The 19,095-nt window shown below is 35.7% G+C and overlaps 3 protein-coding genes across 6 annotated transcripts; 2 read left to right on the forward strand and 1 right to left on the reverse strand.

Annotated features, from left to right (window-relative positions):
- Positions 1-1,161: 1,161 nt before the first annotated feature.
- On the reverse strand, positions 1,162-2,418 carry LOC113495019. 4 transcript variants are annotated; one of them, XM_026873579.1, is made up of 3 exons: positions 2,118-2,418; positions 1,627-2,037; positions 1,162-1,413 (listed from the first exon to the last, which is right to left on the reverse strand). In XM_026873579.1, exons 1-3 carry the CDS (start codon positions 2,331-2,333, stop codon positions 1,270-1,272), a joined length of 771 nt encoding a protein of 256 aa, XP_026729380.1. In that variant the 5' UTR covers positions 2,334-2,418; the 3' UTR covers positions 1,162-1,269. The 4 variants fall into 4 exon arrangements, with proteins under 4 accessions (XP_026729380.1, XP_026729382.1, XP_026729381.1 ...); XM_026873581.1 differs by having other exon boundaries at positions 2,163-2,417; XM_026873580.1 differs by having other exon boundaries at positions 1,162-1,404; positions 2,118-2,410.
- A 5,860-nt stretch (positions 2,419-8,278) lies between these two features.
- On the forward strand, positions 8,279-9,518 carry LOC113495408. Its single transcript, XM_026874114.1, has one exon. It carries the CDS (start codon positions 8,613-8,615, stop codon positions 9,456-9,458), a length of 846 nt encoding a protein of 281 aa, XP_026729915.1. The 5' UTR covers positions 8,279-8,612; the 3' UTR covers positions 9,459-9,518.
- A 1,511-nt stretch (positions 9,519-11,029) lies between these two features.
- LOC113495096 (slit homolog 3 protein-like) lies at positions 11,030-18,006 on the forward strand. The gene is made up of 3 exons (XM_026873692.1): positions 11,030-12,269; positions 14,786-14,802; positions 16,198-18,006. Exons 1-3 carry the CDS (start codon positions 11,041-11,043, stop codon positions 17,478-17,480), a joined length of 2,529 nt encoding a protein of 842 aa, XP_026729493.1. The 5' UTR covers positions 11,030-11,040; the 3' UTR covers positions 17,481-18,006.
- The last annotated feature ends 1,089 nt before the right edge of the window (positions 18,007-19,095 follow it).

Raw genomic sequence — 19,095 nt, forward strand, 5'->3', positions numbered from 1 at the left:
GCCGGAGTAGTCTTGTAACAAAAAAAGTTACACTGCAAATTTATCTATGAAAATTAGCGGTGAACATGGAATGACCGAATTCTCGAAGTAATTTGAATAACTTCTTTAAATAATATCGATGTTACAATTGGTAACAAACATCCTCTTTCTATTAGTCAGGGAAACTTCACCACACTTATTAATTACATGGCTTGTAAAAAAATTCAAACATTTGGTGCGCCTATCAACGTATCTTCAAGCATCTTTCAGATCCTGAACAGATATTGCAGCAGCAGAATATGGGCTACTGCAATCGTCACGGAGACCATTAACATAAAGAAGTTTCAACTCAGTAGTGGATAAAAAGTAAATGATAACATAATCAATATCTTCTGTCAAAAAATAAGAAAAGATAAAAAATGTTGAAATTTTCATTTTCCATAAATCATATTACTTATCATTGAACATTGAGTGAATTAGAAATAAAGCTTCAACAAATCAATGAAATCGATCAAAATCGCTGAATTCAAAAGTGTCGCTTGTCACTTTATCTAAGTTAAATGTGGCACGTGATGTCGACGGCATCTCCTACGTGTTGCCCATAGCGGATGAGCTGGTAGAAAGCGATTGGCACCGCATCGGAAACTTAGTGTGACGAGAATGCCATCGCGTAGCGTTTTCCTTCCTTTATAGAAAGTTATTTGATTACGTCTGCAGGCAACTATGTGGTGAGCTAAATTTCCCTGGTATCATGACCTATTTTGTCATTTATGGAGGGTCTGTTTTGTGTCAACTTTTTTTTGAGGCGGATTCAGACTTGATGGAATTTATTACAGAGTAATGAAATGAATGAATTACAGGCGATGAAGAGGAATAAAGTACTGTTTGATGGGCTATTGTTGTTTTTTTATTAATCTGAGTGTAGGGATGTAAATATTATTAATATTTAATTGTTTATTTACTGTCTATATATTAATGTAGTCTTATTTCTTGCTTAGTCTTTGAATAAGCTGTCATCGCTTACTGATTAATTTATGTGTTTAATATAATAAAGGGTAAACAAATAAAATACTTATTATTCTTCAAGGATTTATTAAAAATATAAATAAATAACATCAGTCATACATCACAATCACACGCTCTCAAGCACATTATTTCAATAAATAGTCGCATTACATAGTATTTACACGGTCACGATTTCTGAACGGAATCGTTTTATTTGGTCTATGTTGGCCTATTTAGCAGCTGTTGTAGTTGTAAATAGGCTTCGATGGTCGTTGGTGGTCGGGTTTAGAGGTAAGCGTTGTAGGCGAGTTCTTGAGCGAGCTCCTGGGGTTCAGCGTCTCTTCGGCGGCGGGTGGCAGCGTAGGCGGCGTCCCAGGGACCGTGCGCGGCGATCTGGGGGTGCGAGTTGTCGGCCGCGATCTGGGTAAACTACAATGTTAGGCTTATGGATAGTCGAGTCCAGAAAGGTAGTTAGTATACAAGTATTGTGTTAAAGTGCTCATGTTTATTGTGCTCAAGGTTCAGTGCTTATTAAAAGTTGTGTGCAAAAGGTTTGGTGCTTTATCAATCAATGATATCAAAGGATTTCAATTGTTAAATAACAAGCGTGTTTTTGTTTTGCAAATTAGAGGATTAACTCACCTTCTTGCAAAGCTGGAAGATGGCCAGGGCGACGGACACCACGAAGGAGAAGAAGGACAGCTGCAGCGCGTTCCAGGCCTTCAGACCGAGGACACCGATGGCCAGAGGGATGAGGGTCATGGCCTTGAGGAGCACGAACACGAGGATGGGGACGATGATCTTCTTGAGCTTGGCCTTGCGAGCCTCACCGACTGAGCGGGCACCTTCCTTGTTGAACTTAACGTTCAGAGACAGCTCATCATTGTCCAAGTTCCTGGGGCTGACGGTGATCTGGGTGTCGGCGATGGGCAGCTTGAAGGTCACGTCGTGGGACTGGATGAAGCCCTCGATGCTGTCGAAGAAGTCGCCAGATGAGCGGCCAGTCACGTCGTTGGCAGCACCATTCTTCGTCACCTCAACGGCGTCAGAGATCTGAGGAGAAAATCAAATTTGAAATTGATAGTTGAAAGTGAAGAGACGATTCGTTTGTTGGTGTGGAGAAAGTCGGATACCTGGAAGGTGTCCTTCTTGAAAATGGAGTCCAATAGCGACATGACCTTGTACTTGATGCAGGCGGTGGGGTCGGCGCCCTCAGCGCATCCGGAGCGCATCTCCTCCACCATGCCGTCCATGGGCGTGCCCTTCCAGAAGGCATCCTTCGCCGGCTGAGCAGCCGCGCTCCCGAACAGGGCCAGAGCCAACAAGCACACTACTTTACTGGACACCATTTTGCTCAGCTCCTGTTGTTCACCGGACGATGGTTGAATTGTTTGTGATAGTTTCGACAAGGACCCCGCGGTTTTTATACAGCTATTTCAAATTCAGCACGTAGTCTGCAGTTCCGGTAGGCATTGTCTTTCAACGTACGAGTCGAACGTGCACATGCGACCTTCTGGCACGGAGGGGACCCAAGTGTAAGGGAAAGCTATCTGATACGAATCCTTCTTTAGTTATGGAATACAAAACGTCCTATGTTCTAACATTGTCAGTCACTTATCGTTCGTTTTAGAATCAGTTGTATTAAGCGCCTTTTCTGTTGTTTGTGACACCGTACCCTGATTTGAAGAACCATGATCCAGTTCATGTGTCCCTGTCTGCCTTATGGGTGGTAAGGGAAGTGTGAGTGAGAGGTTTGACGGGTGAAGTAGTGAGGTGTTTGATATGGAGGAGGAGATGCGCGTGCGCACCTCTTTGCATACGTAATCGTGTTTAAGTTCATATCATTGAACTTGTCCGTCGCGGAGATAACGTCATTAATGGATTAAAGTTTCATTGTCATGTGTATGAACTTTAGAAATTAGGAGAAAAATGTCAAGAACAAGCAGTAGGCCAATGTCAGAAGATCAGTTTTCGGAAAGATGTTCAAATTTTATTTTTCTCAAAGGGTTTTTGTCAAGGGGTCTAAACTAAATATGTAGTAGTTTATGAAGATATGGTATATGCCCTAAGATTTTAGGGCATTCCTCTTGATAATGAGACTAAGGGGCACATAATTTGAATGGTTGCATACTTATGGGCCAATAACTTAGAATAAGATTATCAAGATCTTAAAGGCGCTTTAAGATGAACCTGGTCTTAAATAATCTAATTTCGAGGATTGACAGGACAAATACCCCTTAATTATTTAGTGGATAAGGTCACTTTTTAAACAGGCATTTCAGTATTTAAGAATAAGTTATCGAGTCCAAAGATATTAGATTAGCTTGACAAGGTATCAGTTAGAGAACTAAAACTGTAAAGAGCATGGAAAAAATCAATAAGTAACTATTTTTTCCTGATCCCCAACTGAAGTGTCTGAAATGAAGAGGTGTAAAAACAATCAGGGGGATATAGAATAATTTATTTATTTTTGCCTAATACCCTATTAGTGCGGCAACGATGTCTGTCAAACCAAGCTGTATCTCAAGAACCGTGACAAGTAAACAGTTTAATATTAACAGACGCGGAATTTGTATTGCTACTATAACATAAAATATTAAAAAAGAAAATCTAGGCTGGGTAGTCATAGTTTTTGAAACTGTGGCAATTTTGCAAATATGTTTTTCTTCAGCTATATGTAATATATGGAACCCTCTTTTAAGCACGTCCAACTCGCACTTAATCTGTAATTCTCATAAGCAATAGGACATGAACTCTTCGAGGCTGAAGAACAGGAGCAGGCTAGAAAGTAATTCGAACGTACTTGCAAGTATATACATACTAAAATTCAATTATTCATTATTGTCACTATATAGTTTGTATTAACGTAAATTTGCCATCAAATATGTGGAGTCGTTGAGGATGTGACGTAAATGTTTGTTAAAATCCTCCGCCCGCAAGGATTCAAATCGTTAGTGCGGGGTCGATTTATTAAAAAAGTAATCGAAATTATTTACTTATTAGTGTATGTGTGTGAGTGCTTGAGATTTGGTCAGATTGATTCTATTGAAAATGTCAGACCACAAAGAAAATAGATCAGCTAATAAATTAAGTCGGGTAAGTTTAAATCATGCTTAATTATTAAGTATTTGTCACTTTGAATTTTAGTCACTTTGACCCATTCTCATGTCATGTCCTCATTTTGATTAGCGTTAACATGAACCGGAAGAGAATTTTATAAATCAAGATACTAAGTCCATCTTCCATGTACTTTATTGGTGTTATTACAAGGTGTAACGTCTTTATGAGGCCCGAGCTTAGCAAAAGATAATGTCTCCTTTTTTGCATTGACGACGTTCATATAACAATTTCTTATTTTTTTTAATACAGAATCATTTAAGATTACTGTTAAATTAATCTTGAACTGCTTATAAGCTAAACATGTGCACATTTTAGTACAATTATTATTTAATAATTACTAAAAAATAAAGGAAGTTTGGAATATTTACATAAAACACTTTAATATCAAAACCTAGCGTAAAGCTGAATGAACTTTACGTTAATAATTCAAATTCTTATATTAATATACTTATTTATTTCCTTTTCATGGTGCTGTAGTCATTTGATTTCCTGCACTACAGGGTGAGTGATTTTTAACTTTTACTTCATAGTACGGAATATTCAACAGAAAATTATATTCCTTAAAATTGGATGGACTTATCATTTCGTCAGGCAAAAAGGAAATATTCATCTAAGTTGTATTTTGTTGTATTTATTTCATACTTAGTAGGTAAGCCTCATAATCTGACCATATTCTTACCACGCGAATTCCAAAGTGTCTGCTTAAAGCTATAAAAATTTCATAATTATCTAAACCAGCGTCAGATGGTTATGCAAACCAGGCGTCTGCATAACCAACGGAATTGTCCGAAAATATTAGGGTTTATATTATCAGTAAAACCGAGTGTCAGATCACTCGGTTCCGCTTAAGCTAAAGCGGTAGGAGTCATTAGATGATTCTCATCCTCTGCACAAAATACGTAGGTGTTTTGCCCAATAACTACTATCCATTATATTATACTATCTATTTTATTTACAGTACATAGTGTTACTATGTAATACTGTTTCCAGACAGGCATGGTGTGTGATAAACAGTTTTGAACTGAATCAGTGAGACTGGACGTTATCTTCAACATATGTAACGCCCTTTATGAACGGCAGTTTCATATTTTCATGATCTTAAGCGACCACCCATCAAAATCCAAACCTAAGCAACGATAGCTTAACCTTTCTTCGATCAATTCTAAAAACTTTTACCCACCTTTAAATGTAATCCAATAACTGACACAAATTCTTGACTATAAGGTAACGGGTTGATATCCAATTATTATTGATCCGGCGTCCAACAACCTTATGGAATACTAATGGGGTTACCATTTGTGTCCCATAGTTCCGCCACGGTGAAAGTGATGGCAACACTATTAATTATATTAATGAGCCTCGAATTTCGATTCGCCGGTTTAGGAATAAAAGCTTTGGATTTTGTAGGTTGGTAGCCAGTTGGTGCTGGTATGTTGGTTCAAGTTGTGAACGCTTTACCGCTTGACTTTTCGCTAACGACCTCCTTTTTGAATTTTTAATATTGTTATCATTAACTTATTCTTGAGCCCCTTTGAAAGTTATGATTTTGGCGCTGAACACACCAGTATACATCGAAGTAATTAGCACGCATAGTAAGGAGTAATGTATTTGCTTGCTTCGATTAGTCCGCGCTATGGTCGTCCACTTAGGATTTTAACTCTCTGAAAGGGCGTTTGATCCTCTGTGGTCATTGACGTTATTACCGACAGACCTATATCCCTAGGCTAGGTGATAAGAGCAATCATTAAAATCGAAGATATCATAATTTCGTTCTTTCTTCCGTTTAAATCATTATTTAAGGGATTCACTCATTTTCTAAGGAGGTTTCCTTAGATGATTATAAAGATTTCACGGTTTTCTGGGAGCCTACATTCAGTGTCCATCTGGCACTTGTCTCCACAGTTGTAGTGCCATCCATGGAGGCCTATATGTAGAGCGGCGTCTCGTTCCCACAACTGCAGTACTTAATATTACTTTTAAACGTGGCCATAAGCTATCTGCTTTGAGCTGCTTTTGCTTTCTCAAGGACACAAGAAGTCTTTCATGTTAAATAAAGACTAATAATTACCTGTATTATTTTTGTATCGAAACATGACTTTTGTAATGTTTCCAAGTGTATTCCTAACGCCTTTTTTTAGTGAGACAAGACCGCCTCGCCTTCCCTTCATTCGTGTAAGCCAGCATCTTGAGGAAAATCGAAAAATACCACCGAAAAACGAAAGATAGATGTCACCCATGCCATACATAACTACGGCCATATTTTTAAAATTATAAAGATTTCATTGAGTAGGTGATAAATACATTTTTGTAGGTCACTACCAACAGCTACCTACGCAAACTTTAATGGGTCTTGGGGCGTTTCGCACCACGAGTTATTCGAACCGCGGTCCGAATCGCCCAAGTACTATTTTTGAATAGGTCGATTCACACCACAGTGGTTGCAGCGGTGCGAATAGCCCAAGGTATCTTTTGGAATGGGTCGATTCGGACCACTGAGCGAAAGTACTTAATAATCATATCGTGTATCTTGATTTCAACTCATAGAAATAATTAAAGATTTCTAATCATTTGGACAGACGATTAGAAAAGTGGTAATTGTAAAAAAATATAAATAATAAATAAATAAATAATAATAAAATAAAATAATAAAAAATATATGTACAGTCAGTTTCATCAACATAATTAGCCTAAAGCAGACTTGCTTATCACAGATTATGATTTACATTGTAATTTACTTATAACTAGTTAAATATGTATAATCAAATGGTATAACAAGTGTATATTAATATTAGCTATATTTTTTTTGTTAGACGGTAATAGTTTAAAATCACAGTTTGATCAACATCATACGATATCTTTTATCATTTTGTGCCTGGTTGTACAGAACGAAATGTACAATAAAAACTACATCTCTTCTGTCCGACTTCACCTATCCAAAATTAGAAATGTTTTTTCCCTATATTGTGGTCCGAATCAACCCATTACCAAAAGTTCTTGGGCGATTCGAACCGCGGTGCGAAAGGACACATTCAAAAAGAGCTCTTGGGCGATTCATACCGCGGTTCGAATCGGTCACGGTGCGAAACGACTATACACCCACTTTAATATACAATGTTCTAATATTTTGAATAACTCCATACATCTTGTATGGAATGAAAAAATTACTAAGTTGTGACGTATTTAGGTTGGCATAACTGTATGTTGATGTCATAATTGAAATGTGACGTCATTATATCCGTCAACAAGTGTTCTGTTTAATCTTTTCCTATCCGAAATGATTCGAAATGTGTATAGTGGTTTATGTGTATAGCGGATATCCAGTAGTTTTGGTTACCGTAACGGGGCCCCATGCTTGATACTTCCATAAGTTGGAGCGACTCAATCAACGATGTTCATTACTTATAACATAATACTCCACAACTTTCACACAGCGCCATCTAGCCTCAAACTAAGCAAAGCTTTTATGAGTGCTTGACAACTGATAAACATACCTACATATACAGTTCTAATACATACAAATCTAGTAAGTATAAAAAACTTATACCCATACACAGAACAAATGCTATACTCATCATACAAACATTTTTCCTGGGTGGGAATCGAACCAACGACCTCTGGTTTAGCAGTCAGGGCCACTAACCACTCGACCAACAGATTAGTATTAGTAGTATTTATTAGATTTTCACGATTCATTACTTGCCTTGAACTAAAGTAGGTTTAATGAATTCCGTACCATGTTTACTTAGTTAGATCACTGTTGACATTCATCATATAACTGAAGCATTCCATTTGTTAAATAAATAGTTATGAATCTGCCTTAAGAAAGTTATTGTAATATTACTGGTCTGCACTTCATCTTATAATAATAAATGAGGAATGTAATAAAAATGCTAATTTTCCCACCATTGTTACAATTATTATGAACTATGATAGATGCAGCTGTCTGTCTATAAAAGTCTTTGTAGTGATAATTAGATACTAAATAATGCTTAAACTATTGAAGTATAATCCAGTAATCCTATGAAACAAAACGCTTTCATCGTCATTCCCTGATTTTAACACAATTGTAACTGTACCAAGCATAATTCATGTTTAAGTCAGTACAAATGATTGGAGCGTCCAATATTGCTATCATAAATTAAGTCAAAAATGATCCAAAGCTCGTCCGCCAGCTATCAGCAGGTTATAAAACACCGTTACCGTTTATCTCCTTTACAAGCGTAGTAATGTCAACATTACAATGCAAACTGCATTAAGACCCACGCCAGCCAATCAATTCAGCTTATAATAAATTCATTGCCACGCCTAGGAAGCGCAAGCAAACCAAAAGTAAGGAGCGAAGCCCACACTTGGCGCGCTGAGGCCAACCGTTCCAGCGCCGTATGACCGGCCGCTTAGTGCCATGAGCGTCATCACCGGTGACACTAGCGTCCGTGTAAAATTCTAGTTCAGTGATACGAATTTTCATCGCCTTATTTAACACAACACCAAATATAGACACCATAAACATGTCTAAGTTGACCGTCACAAACTTCAGTAAACGAACTGGAAGCCCTTTCCAAAAGGCCAAGGAGTCTCCCGAAAAGGTTGTGCACGAAGAAGTCATCGAGAAGAGCACGTTTGAGAAGCAGAAGGAGAAGCAAAGTGAACTCATTCAAAAGGTAAATAAGAAGGCCGCGGAATATCAGTCCAATAAACCCAGCTCAGGTGTGTTTACCGAGGTCGTCACTCACGGCGCATTCACATCTAAAACAAATACGAAGACCTGCACTAACATCAGTACACCGAAAGTTAAAAGCCCGACTCCCCCGAAAACAAACGGATCGAATGGATCAAAGTCTTTACTCGGGTTCCCATCGTCCGCTAACGATTTAGCTCTCGACGCGAAATCCGACTTAGAATCAGACGCAAACATATCAAAAGATGTAAAAGATAAAGTGATCGAGAAACTATTTGCACTCGTCTCGATGGTACAACACACGTACGAGTCAAAAGTGAGAATAATGACTGAGTTCGAAAAATACAAAGACACGCACATGAGGAATGAAACGCGAAGGGAGAAGGAACATTCAGAACAACTCTACAAACTAAACATGAACTTTCAAAATGAAGTGGTTCAAGCTATACAGAGGCTGAAAAGTGAGTTAGATATTACGAGAAATGTTAGTAAGAATGTTGAAGAGAGTAGTAGTAGTACTAGTTTGAAAGATACTTCAATAGATTTCAATACATATGAGATGCAAGATCCCGAAACTGATAAAAGTAATATCGTTGATGAACGAGAAACCTCGGAACGTAATACGCCGCGACTTGAAGATGAGAGTTCACACAGTGATGTAATTAAAGATGAGTAATATTAATGTTCTCATTGAAATTTAAATACAATTAGTCATAAAATAAATACATGTTCTCTTTTTTCGTGTTTTTTTTCGTAGATATCTACGTAAGTAAGCTAGAAATAAAAATATATAACGATTGCCTATTCGCACTAATTGTCGTACGTGATTCATTAATATGCAGGATAGTTATTTACTCAAGGATATTGTCGTTAGGTACAGAGCCAAGAAAATGATGAAGGCTATAAAAAGTACAAATTTTTCTTCCTTATTATGGATCGCAAAAGGAAGTTTAGACTCCTAAATGATTAAGATCCTATAAGACAGGTTACAAGTTTTTTCTGTACTCAAATGAGTTGTCGGTCAAGGTTGATAAATACTAATGAATATTAGTCGAGTAGGTGGCTGTAGGTGTATATTTAACGCCGGTATTAACTCACTATGATGTAAGTGCAGCAGCAACCAATATTGACTCATAATTAACTACGTAAACTTAAAAAAGCGCCATCTAGCGCGTTTAATGATGACTACTTCGACTTAGCTTGTGGCTTGAACTAAATCGATAAAGCTCTTTTAGATAGTAGATGTGTTTGTTTAATTCTGATAAGAATTAGGATTATATTAAACAATTCGTGAAAAAAGCGAGGTAATCTGTAAATGATGTTTTTGATCAGAAGAAAAGGACAAAAGCAGAAACAAAAGTGAGTGCAGCAGCCAGCCTCAGATATAACAAAGTAGAAGTTTCTACATTGACAAGTAATTAGTTTAAACATTGTTATAAAAAATTGTTGACAGATTGTCACTATAATACCACTTTTGTGCTTTTCTGCACACCTAACATTACAAGATGTAATTCCCAAAGTCCCCAAATTAATAAATCCAAATAACCTATCCTCTTGCCCACAAGCAAATAGTGCAAAATTCACTAATATTTGTTCAGTAGTTCGGGAGATAAGTACCGTGAAGTGTTTACCAATCACAGCTCCAAGCGATCAGTTTATTTTTTCTCATTATCTCCATAGTTCATGACATTACATTTACATTACTTCCTATAACTGTATCTACTCTAAGTAGATATAGTTGCCGGCAGTCTACAAGTTGACAATGTTGTGTTTTCAAACTTTGGAAGACCTATAAATATCTTAATATGTGCTTGGTGATAAGCTGTGATATCATGACAGTGATTATTAATAATTATTTTCTGTATGTTTTGTAGTGTCTATGTATATAAGGTAAATGGTTGATTTGTATAGTAATGCTCAGTCAGGATTGTTTTACTTCTGGTTTTTAAAGTATCTAAAGATTTTTTGATAGCGTATAAAGTTTTAGTAAATAGGAGTATCTTTATTTATTAAAATGAAAAAAACTTTTACGTTCTTTTCCCAGTTTGTGTGCTAATGATCTATTTCAATTCTATCTGTACCAAAATGTCTCTTCTTGATAGTCAGATTATTGGACTCAAACACGTACTACTAATTGTATACTCACGATTCATATTTTTATTGAAAAAAAAACTTCATATTTACTTTGTCTGTTTTTAGAAATGTCTACACATCATCTTATTATTTTGCTGACAGTATTATACTTAACATGTAAAACGATGAACGATACTCTAGTTTCATGGACTGCTGGCACAACGGACAACGTACTAGCAAGGAGCATAGTCTCCGACAATATATACACAACTATAATCACAATAAGGTCATGCCGGATATCTGAAGTGGAAAATGAAGCTTTTAGTAATCTAACTGCTCTAGAATATCTAGATTTATCTCGAAACAAAATTCAAATATTGAACTTTGGCGTTTTTGAGGACACAAAACTACTCATTTCTCTAAATTTATCGTACAATCAATTGGCTTATTTACCTATTGGAATTTTCGATCAGATGACTCGTCTCACTCATTTAGATCTTAAAGTGAATAAAATTAACACAGTCGTCTTTGGTATCTTCGACAAATTACAAGAATTGGAGTATGTGGATCTCTCTGACAATGACATTATGGGCCGAGAGCTGCATCCCCGTTTATTTGACAATAGACCTTTTATAAAATTTATAGATTTTTCTAGAAACGATATGATGGCTGCCCCTGGGAACTGGTTGCAAACATTCCAATCTTTGCAAGTCCTAAATCTTAACGGATGCTTCCTAAACGAAATTCCTGCTTTTGCAATCAAACCAAATCTGAGACCATTAAAACAACTTGTCTTATCCAATAACCAAATATCGAATTTACAAAACGAGTCCTTATTTGTACATTTGGAGAATTTAGAGCACTTAGATTTATCCCACAATATAATTGGAAAATTCCTGAAAATTAAACACAAGAAGAAGAAGAAAAGGAAGAAGAATGTCGATGGAGAAATTTTTCAGCCGTTAAGAAGATTGAAAACCATTCTACAAAATAATAGAAAAGTTAAGATAATACCTGAAACTCTATTCCGGAACATTCCCAAACTAACGAAAATCGATTTAAGTGTAAATAAGATTGAAGAAGTACCTCTAAATGCATTTAAGGGAAGCCCACTGAAAGATCTGAATCTGTCGAACAACAAGATCACATATTTACAAGACAACTTTTGTCTGGATTTAATGAACTCTGGAAGCAAATTAAAGAAGTTTCTGTTCGACTCAAATCCTTGGCAATGTGCGTGTCTAATGGAATTTCTCACAGAAGTGAAAATATTAGGTATCGAATACAACAGTGCAAAGTATGAAAGAAAAGAACTAGTCTGTGTGACGTCTACAGAATTTATTTGTAAAAGAAACCCAAATGTGATCGATATGTATGTGAATACGTACAGACAACTTATGGGTTCAACTGCAATGTTATAAGATGATGAATAGCGATAGCTCTTATAACATTAGCCTATATACATCCCACTGCTAGGCACAGGCCTCTTTTTGTTACGGGGAGATTTGAGTATTGATCACACATTGTTTGTGTACATGCTTGTGCACCATAGTATCTCAAATGGCTGGTACAATTGTGTGATTGAAGATAGTGCAGTCAGTGATCCTATTTTCTTGTACATATATATTTAAATTTGGATTTTCTTTAAACAAGATGCCCAGGTGTTAGAAGTTGATTACATTACAATGTGATATGGTTAGCTATACCATAGAAGTGTGGAGCAACTGGTGTTTATTTGTTATTGAATTATAAGTATACTATAATAAAGCAAGGACTCGAATGTAAGTGACACAACTAGTTTGTATTGTATGAGCAATTTAGCACAGAATATTCATTTTCCTCTTAGATAAGACCGTACGGTGGATGGTGTTTACGAGGGCGGAGCTTTGGACTACAACTTGTAATAACATTACAATATTCTGCGTATTCAAAAATTAATCTTTTGATACGGTGTTATGCGATATTTTAAAGTAGGCTGGAGTTGAAATCGGATCGGCAACGTGTCTGTCATTTTCACGACTAATATAAAGGATTCAGAACGGACTGTGTACTCATAGCGACGAATTGTATGCCAAAGTATTCGGTCGCCGAACTAGAAATAGAAGTCTTCAGTTTATAAAACTGATTGATTCTAATACCTGTGAGACGCTACAACATGTTTGACCTAAAACTATGTATTTGACACGTAATTTGAATCATGCTTGATTGTTTACGTAGCTCATTTGACATGTTTGACAAACATTAACTCGACACTTGATCAATGAAATCTTTTATTTATGTTGTGTCGCTCTTTTTGTACTGATTTCTCTGATTACATGGTATCTTTGAGGTACCCAGGTTAATGAAAGATTGCCGAAAGTTATAAGCTGTTGAGCATTAAATGTAGGTTAAAATATAGCAAGTGTGTTTCTAGAGGCTCTCTAGCGTGAGGATAGCCGGAGCGTTTAATTTTGTCGTCAAATAAATTATTATGCCCTGGACCGTGAGAGAGACCATTGTATCGTATATAGACCAGGGCACCGATTCTGCTATTTACAACGTCTGATGAATTAATGGCAGTTAGATTAAATTTGAGGATGACCATACTCTTAAGTTTTTTGCCAACACAATAATTTCAAATACATAGTATTGACCATGAGTGTTCCTCCCCGTTCTAAATTTCCAATTATTGTGTTAGAAAAATGCTTATAATAATACGAATGCTAATTTAATCCAATTGCCATTCATTCATCGGCCATTGTAAATAGCAGAATCGGGACCCTGAGTATAGTAAATCCCTGATTCAGATCTACTTGGTTCATAGGATAACCTGCACCTTCCTTCTTTCAAATAAACGATTGTGTGACAGTGTTATTCATGCGTCAAAAAATCTCTTCACTTACATTCCTATATCGTAGTACTGTTCAAAATATTTTCACATTTCTTACATACTAGAATTAAAAATAATTGATAAGTTGGAATGTTATTGTTTTAATAACACATTTATAGTAAGGCGGTGTTCAAACGTAGATACTTTTTGTTGCCAAGGCACGCCATTATACGGAATTGTGGTTGCTGATTAATATATAGAAGATCAGCCTTATTTATACGTAAAAATTGTTAATAATCTTGATTTAGATAACCATTTAAAACATTTATTGAATAATTGAAGGACTGTTATGTTGAAGTCCAATATTTTATTTGGTAATGATTGTTTTGACTTCTTTATTCTGTTTTAAATCGGATTTAGACACTTTCATTTTTAAACCGAGTTTCTTTTTACAAAAAAACACACCAAGTTCTGTCGAATTTTGTGTTTTTCTAGTTTTTTCTAATATTCATCTGTGCCCAGTCGTGGGAGGACAAAGGCTGTGGATGATGATGATATAAAAAATAATCGTGCTTTTTACAAAAACATTTGTTGTGGGTGGGAATCGAGAAAAAGACACACCAAGTTCTGTAGAATTTTGTTTTTCTGTAGCTTTTCGATTATTAATCGGTAGTTTGTTGCCTTGAACGACTAGTGTCCACATGTGCGCCCTGCCTAAGACTAAGCCTATTGTTGTGATATCATGAGACACTGCTATGTTGACATAATATTGTAAGAGAATGAGAATTGTACCTAAACTTACTATTGTTATAAGTGACCGATATGTAAATAATAAATAACTACTTTAAGTAATTGTTTTATTTGAAATTGTGTAAATCCAAAGGCTTTTAATTGGATCCTGATAATTAGTAGGGATGGCAAAGCAAGGAGATTAGGGAATATACAATAAAGGCTGAATTGAGAATCTCTCCTTTTTAAATTGGGTTTTGAAAAATTTATTACTTTCTTATTTATGAATAATGAAATGGATAAATAAAACTTTAACTTAGAAAAAAAGGACCGATTTCAGAAAATAAAATCTATTATGGATAGATTAATACGTTACGTTATTAATAATGTAGATACGTTAATAATGTCAGTAAGTTTGTTGGAACTATTAAATCAATAAACACACCATTTATAGAAAATTTAATTGCACAGGTCAACGCATTTTTGAATAGCCTTATGCTTACATAGCAAGCACTATGAGTCAACAATTTGGCTGTATCAGGGCCCTTCATACAAACAGGCAAGCATGTATCAAGCAATTGAGCGATACACTGAGATTCTGAGATCCTTTCGTCAAATATGTTGTTTGCCGGGAAAACCCGAGTCGCTACGAAGTCAAAACAAGTTACCACAGACTATACATACAATACGCTATATTTACAATTATAACTAAAGGCGCATTTAGACGTCGCGGAAAACAAGTGCGAATTGCTATTCATTGCCTGGCCGCACAACTCTTGCAACAAAAGTGAACTTAAGTCGTCGGCAATGTATATCTACTTGTACAATATTCCTCGCATCGTTTGAATGAGTCCATAAGAGTTTAAACTTCATTCGTTCTTGCTCCTATCTTACTTTTGCAGTCACAGAGAGACTACTCTCGCGAAACGACCGGCTGATAAAATCTTGTGTCAATTGTTTTTATATTTCACGAGGGTCGTTTAAATAAGTTCGAAAAATGATAACCTGCCAGTTGTGATATTAATTAATGGTGATTATTTGGTGAAAAGTTTTTATTTGCTCTGGATTGAGAGACTTATTAGGTAAATTATTGCTTTTTTTGTTGTGTGTACGTTTGTATCTAACTTATTACGACCTCCGTGGTCGAGTGGCGTACGCACCGGTTTCAAGGTGTCGCTAGCTCTGAGGTCCCGGGTTCGATCCCCGGTCGGGTCAATGTAAAAATTCACATTTGTACATTGTCTCGGGTCTGGGTGTTTGTGGTACCTTCGTTGTATCTGAATTCCATAACACAAGTGCTTTAGCAACTTACTTTGGGTTCAGAACAATGTATGTGATGTTGTCCGCATTTATTTATTATTTATTATTATTTATTATTATGTGTCAGAGTTTGTTTAGGTTAAGTTTGTTATTTTGACACTTGTTTTGATTTGATGGGTAACCTATTGTATTCTTAATTGAGTGTTTAAGAAATAATAATGGGATTAAACAATAAAGATTTTCACCAAAATGGTTTTAAATGTGATTATGGATTGCTCCCCATGGGTTATTTCTTTAAATTCAAATAAATTTTTGGTATCAACTCACAAATATATAAAATCTAGTTTGTTGGGCGTTATATTTTAGTTTAAAATAAGTATAGCAAACGACACACAAACGAAATAGTTTCTAAATGTTAATCACTTTTCAATATCGGTTCAGCAGATTTAGAAATTACAACCCAGCCATCTTTAGCTCTGAAATATGTATAATCTAAAGCTCAGATTTAGAGCACCTCTCTTAATGAATTCTTTATCACTTCCAGAAATGTCTGCATCCTGGTCATCCTTCATTTTGCTGACTCTACTGATCCTTATTGAAGCAAGACCGAAATGTACCACAACTGGAACTGTAGTCGTGTGTACCGCCAGCAAAACGGACTACAAACTGGTGAGAGGACTGGTCTCCGATAACACCCACACTACAGTTGTCAAATTAAAAGGATGTAGGATAATAGATGTGGATTACGAGTCTTTCAATAACCTGACCTCCCTAAAACACCTAGATTTGTCTGTAAACAAAATACAAAAACTAAAACTCGGTGTTATTGATGAACCGACACAACTCACGCATCTGAATTTATCGTACAACCAACTCACTGGGTTCCCTCTCGGCCTCTTCGACCAAGTAACTCGTATAACCCATCTGGATTTAAAAGGAAATAAAATCAGCAATCTCGAGTTGGGAGTTTTCGATTCGTTGCACGGTTTGAAAGTTTTGGATTTGTCCAGTAATAATCTTGTGGGGAGAGATCTCAAACCTTACGTCTTCGACCAGAGCACACACATTATCTGGTTAGACTATTCACGAAACGACATGAACAATGCCCCTCAGAATCTGTTGCATGCACTTGATTCGTTACAATTCCTGAACCTTGACAGATGCTTCCTTACCGAAGTGCCTGCGTTCGCAATCAAGTCCAACCTCAGAACAATGAGGCATCTCATTCTTTCAACGAACCAAATATCGAATCTAGACAATTCAGCGATTTTCGTTAATCTGGACAACTTGGAGATCTTGGACTTATCCTACAATTTAATAGAGCACATTAATGGTGATATCCTAGCACCACTCAAGAAGCTACAAAAAATTGTCTTGAGAAGTAACAAAATTAAAACAATACCTAATGACCTATTCCGGAACATCCCGAAGTTAATAACAATAGATTTGTTCGGGAATCTGATTGAAGATGTACCTGTGAATGCCTTTAGAGGATCCCCATTGAAGAATCTGAATCTATCGAATAATAAAATAACATATCTACAAGATAATTTTTGCCTCGAGTTAATGAATTCCGGAGGTCAATTGAAGAAGTTCCTTTTCGACCCTAATCCTTGGCAATGTGCCTGCCTCATGGACTTGCTCCGAGAAGTGAAAAGACTAGGAATTGAATACAACAGTGCGAAGTACAATGGAAAAGATCCTGTTTGTGTGACTTGGAATGAATTTACATGCAATCGACAATCGAACGCTAATGAAAATTATATTGACGCGTATCATGAAATTAAAAGTACAAAAAAGATCTTGTGGTCAAATCACGGAACTTAAATAAATATAATGATAATGGAGAAAACCTACTGCCAGAGTACGCTTGAGACGAGTTATAAAACTAAGTCATATGTAACTTGTGAGGCATATTTTTCTTTCTGCTTCCGTTTTTCGTGGCGAGACTGGAAAGTGAGACATTTACTTTTATGTTTTACAACATGATATAAAATAAATAAAATGGGAAATAAAGTTTTTAGTAGTGACAGTACTCGTAACTCAAATATACTACCGCTTCTTTAAGAACGTGTGAAACTTATAACAGCGCCATCTATAATTTTATGACTGAATTATATGCAACATTGCCAATCAGAGAAGAGGAACAGTACCGACATCTCTTATCATTCTCAGTACTCACGTTGGAATTAGTTCTATGTTTCTTACATAGATGTCTCTGTGGCAAATTTTTCTTGCGTTGATTTTTTAGAAATCTTATTGCATTTTAAGTATGTTAACGTTTAAGTCAGAGCTTTTCTTTTTTTTTCTGTTTGTTAATTACACTTAAATAGATAATAAATTATTTTTTTGATTAGTTTCCTTTGCTTTAATAGTTGCTTATTCTGATAGGATTTAACGTAACAATATTACCTACGAAAAACATTTTAAATTATTAAAAACATAAATTGATTTTTAGTTTTGGTAATTATTATTCTTTAATATCTCAGCTATACCTAAAGTTAATATGTTTATTATTTTCAGTTCAGATGTGAGGTCTGCGTATACGTAGTATAAGTAGTAAGCAGTTAAAGCCTGCGCTAAAACTAATTACAAAGAACTAATCAATAAATAGTCGCTAAATAAAAACCTACATAAAAAACTAAATTATACCTCTTCGTAACTAGTTACTAATGTTCAAAAACGAAAACGTTCACCCATCTAAAGTATTTTATCTATGGCAAACGTTTTAAAACTCAATTAAGTAAACTATAAACAATGTTTCGCCATCATTGCTATAAGTTTTCTTTAATTAAGCCGATTTTATGTTTTTGGTCCATTTCATAAAATTTTGGACCGCACACTTGAGTTCGGAACGGTTAAGTACGATCGTTTTGACCACTGGGTTCCGCACACTGAGTAATGATAAGCCGTTTCTTACATTAGCTAATCCTGCTTGCCTTTTGTACCCACTTTTTATGTTATTTTATTATTATAAGTATCTGTGTGCAATAAAGAATTAAACTAAACTAAACTGAATCAAGTTAAATTAAACATTAATGTACAGAATTATAATATTAACCGGGGTATTAAGTTATTCAATAAATAAAATATAAAAACAGGTTATACTTCTTACATATATATGGATATGAATATATGGATGTATGAATATCTACTGCTAGGTACTTCAGTTTTTAAAGTAGCCCAGACAGCATACTTTTTAATGGGCAACTTAGACTTTTTTCGTCCTTAACAAGTCGGCCAGAAATAACCATTATTTCTTAACAAAAAATCTAGGTATCAAGTTTAAAATTAATATAAAATGGTATTTTGTCGGCATTTTTTCACAATTCTCTCACTATTTGATACATTTTAGAACACTATCAACTCGCGTAACAGTCTCAGATAGCAAATGCACTCTGCCTTAAGTAAGACATTAAAAATGTAAGAACACAGATGTTTC

This window comes from Trichoplusia ni, chromosome 6 (assembly GCF_003590095.1).
Source record: "Trichoplusia ni isolate ovarian cell line Hi5 chromosome 6, tn1, whole genome shotgun sequence".
Classification (NCBI taxonomy): Eukaryota; Metazoa; Arthropoda; class Insecta; order Lepidoptera; family Noctuidae; genus Trichoplusia; species Trichoplusia ni.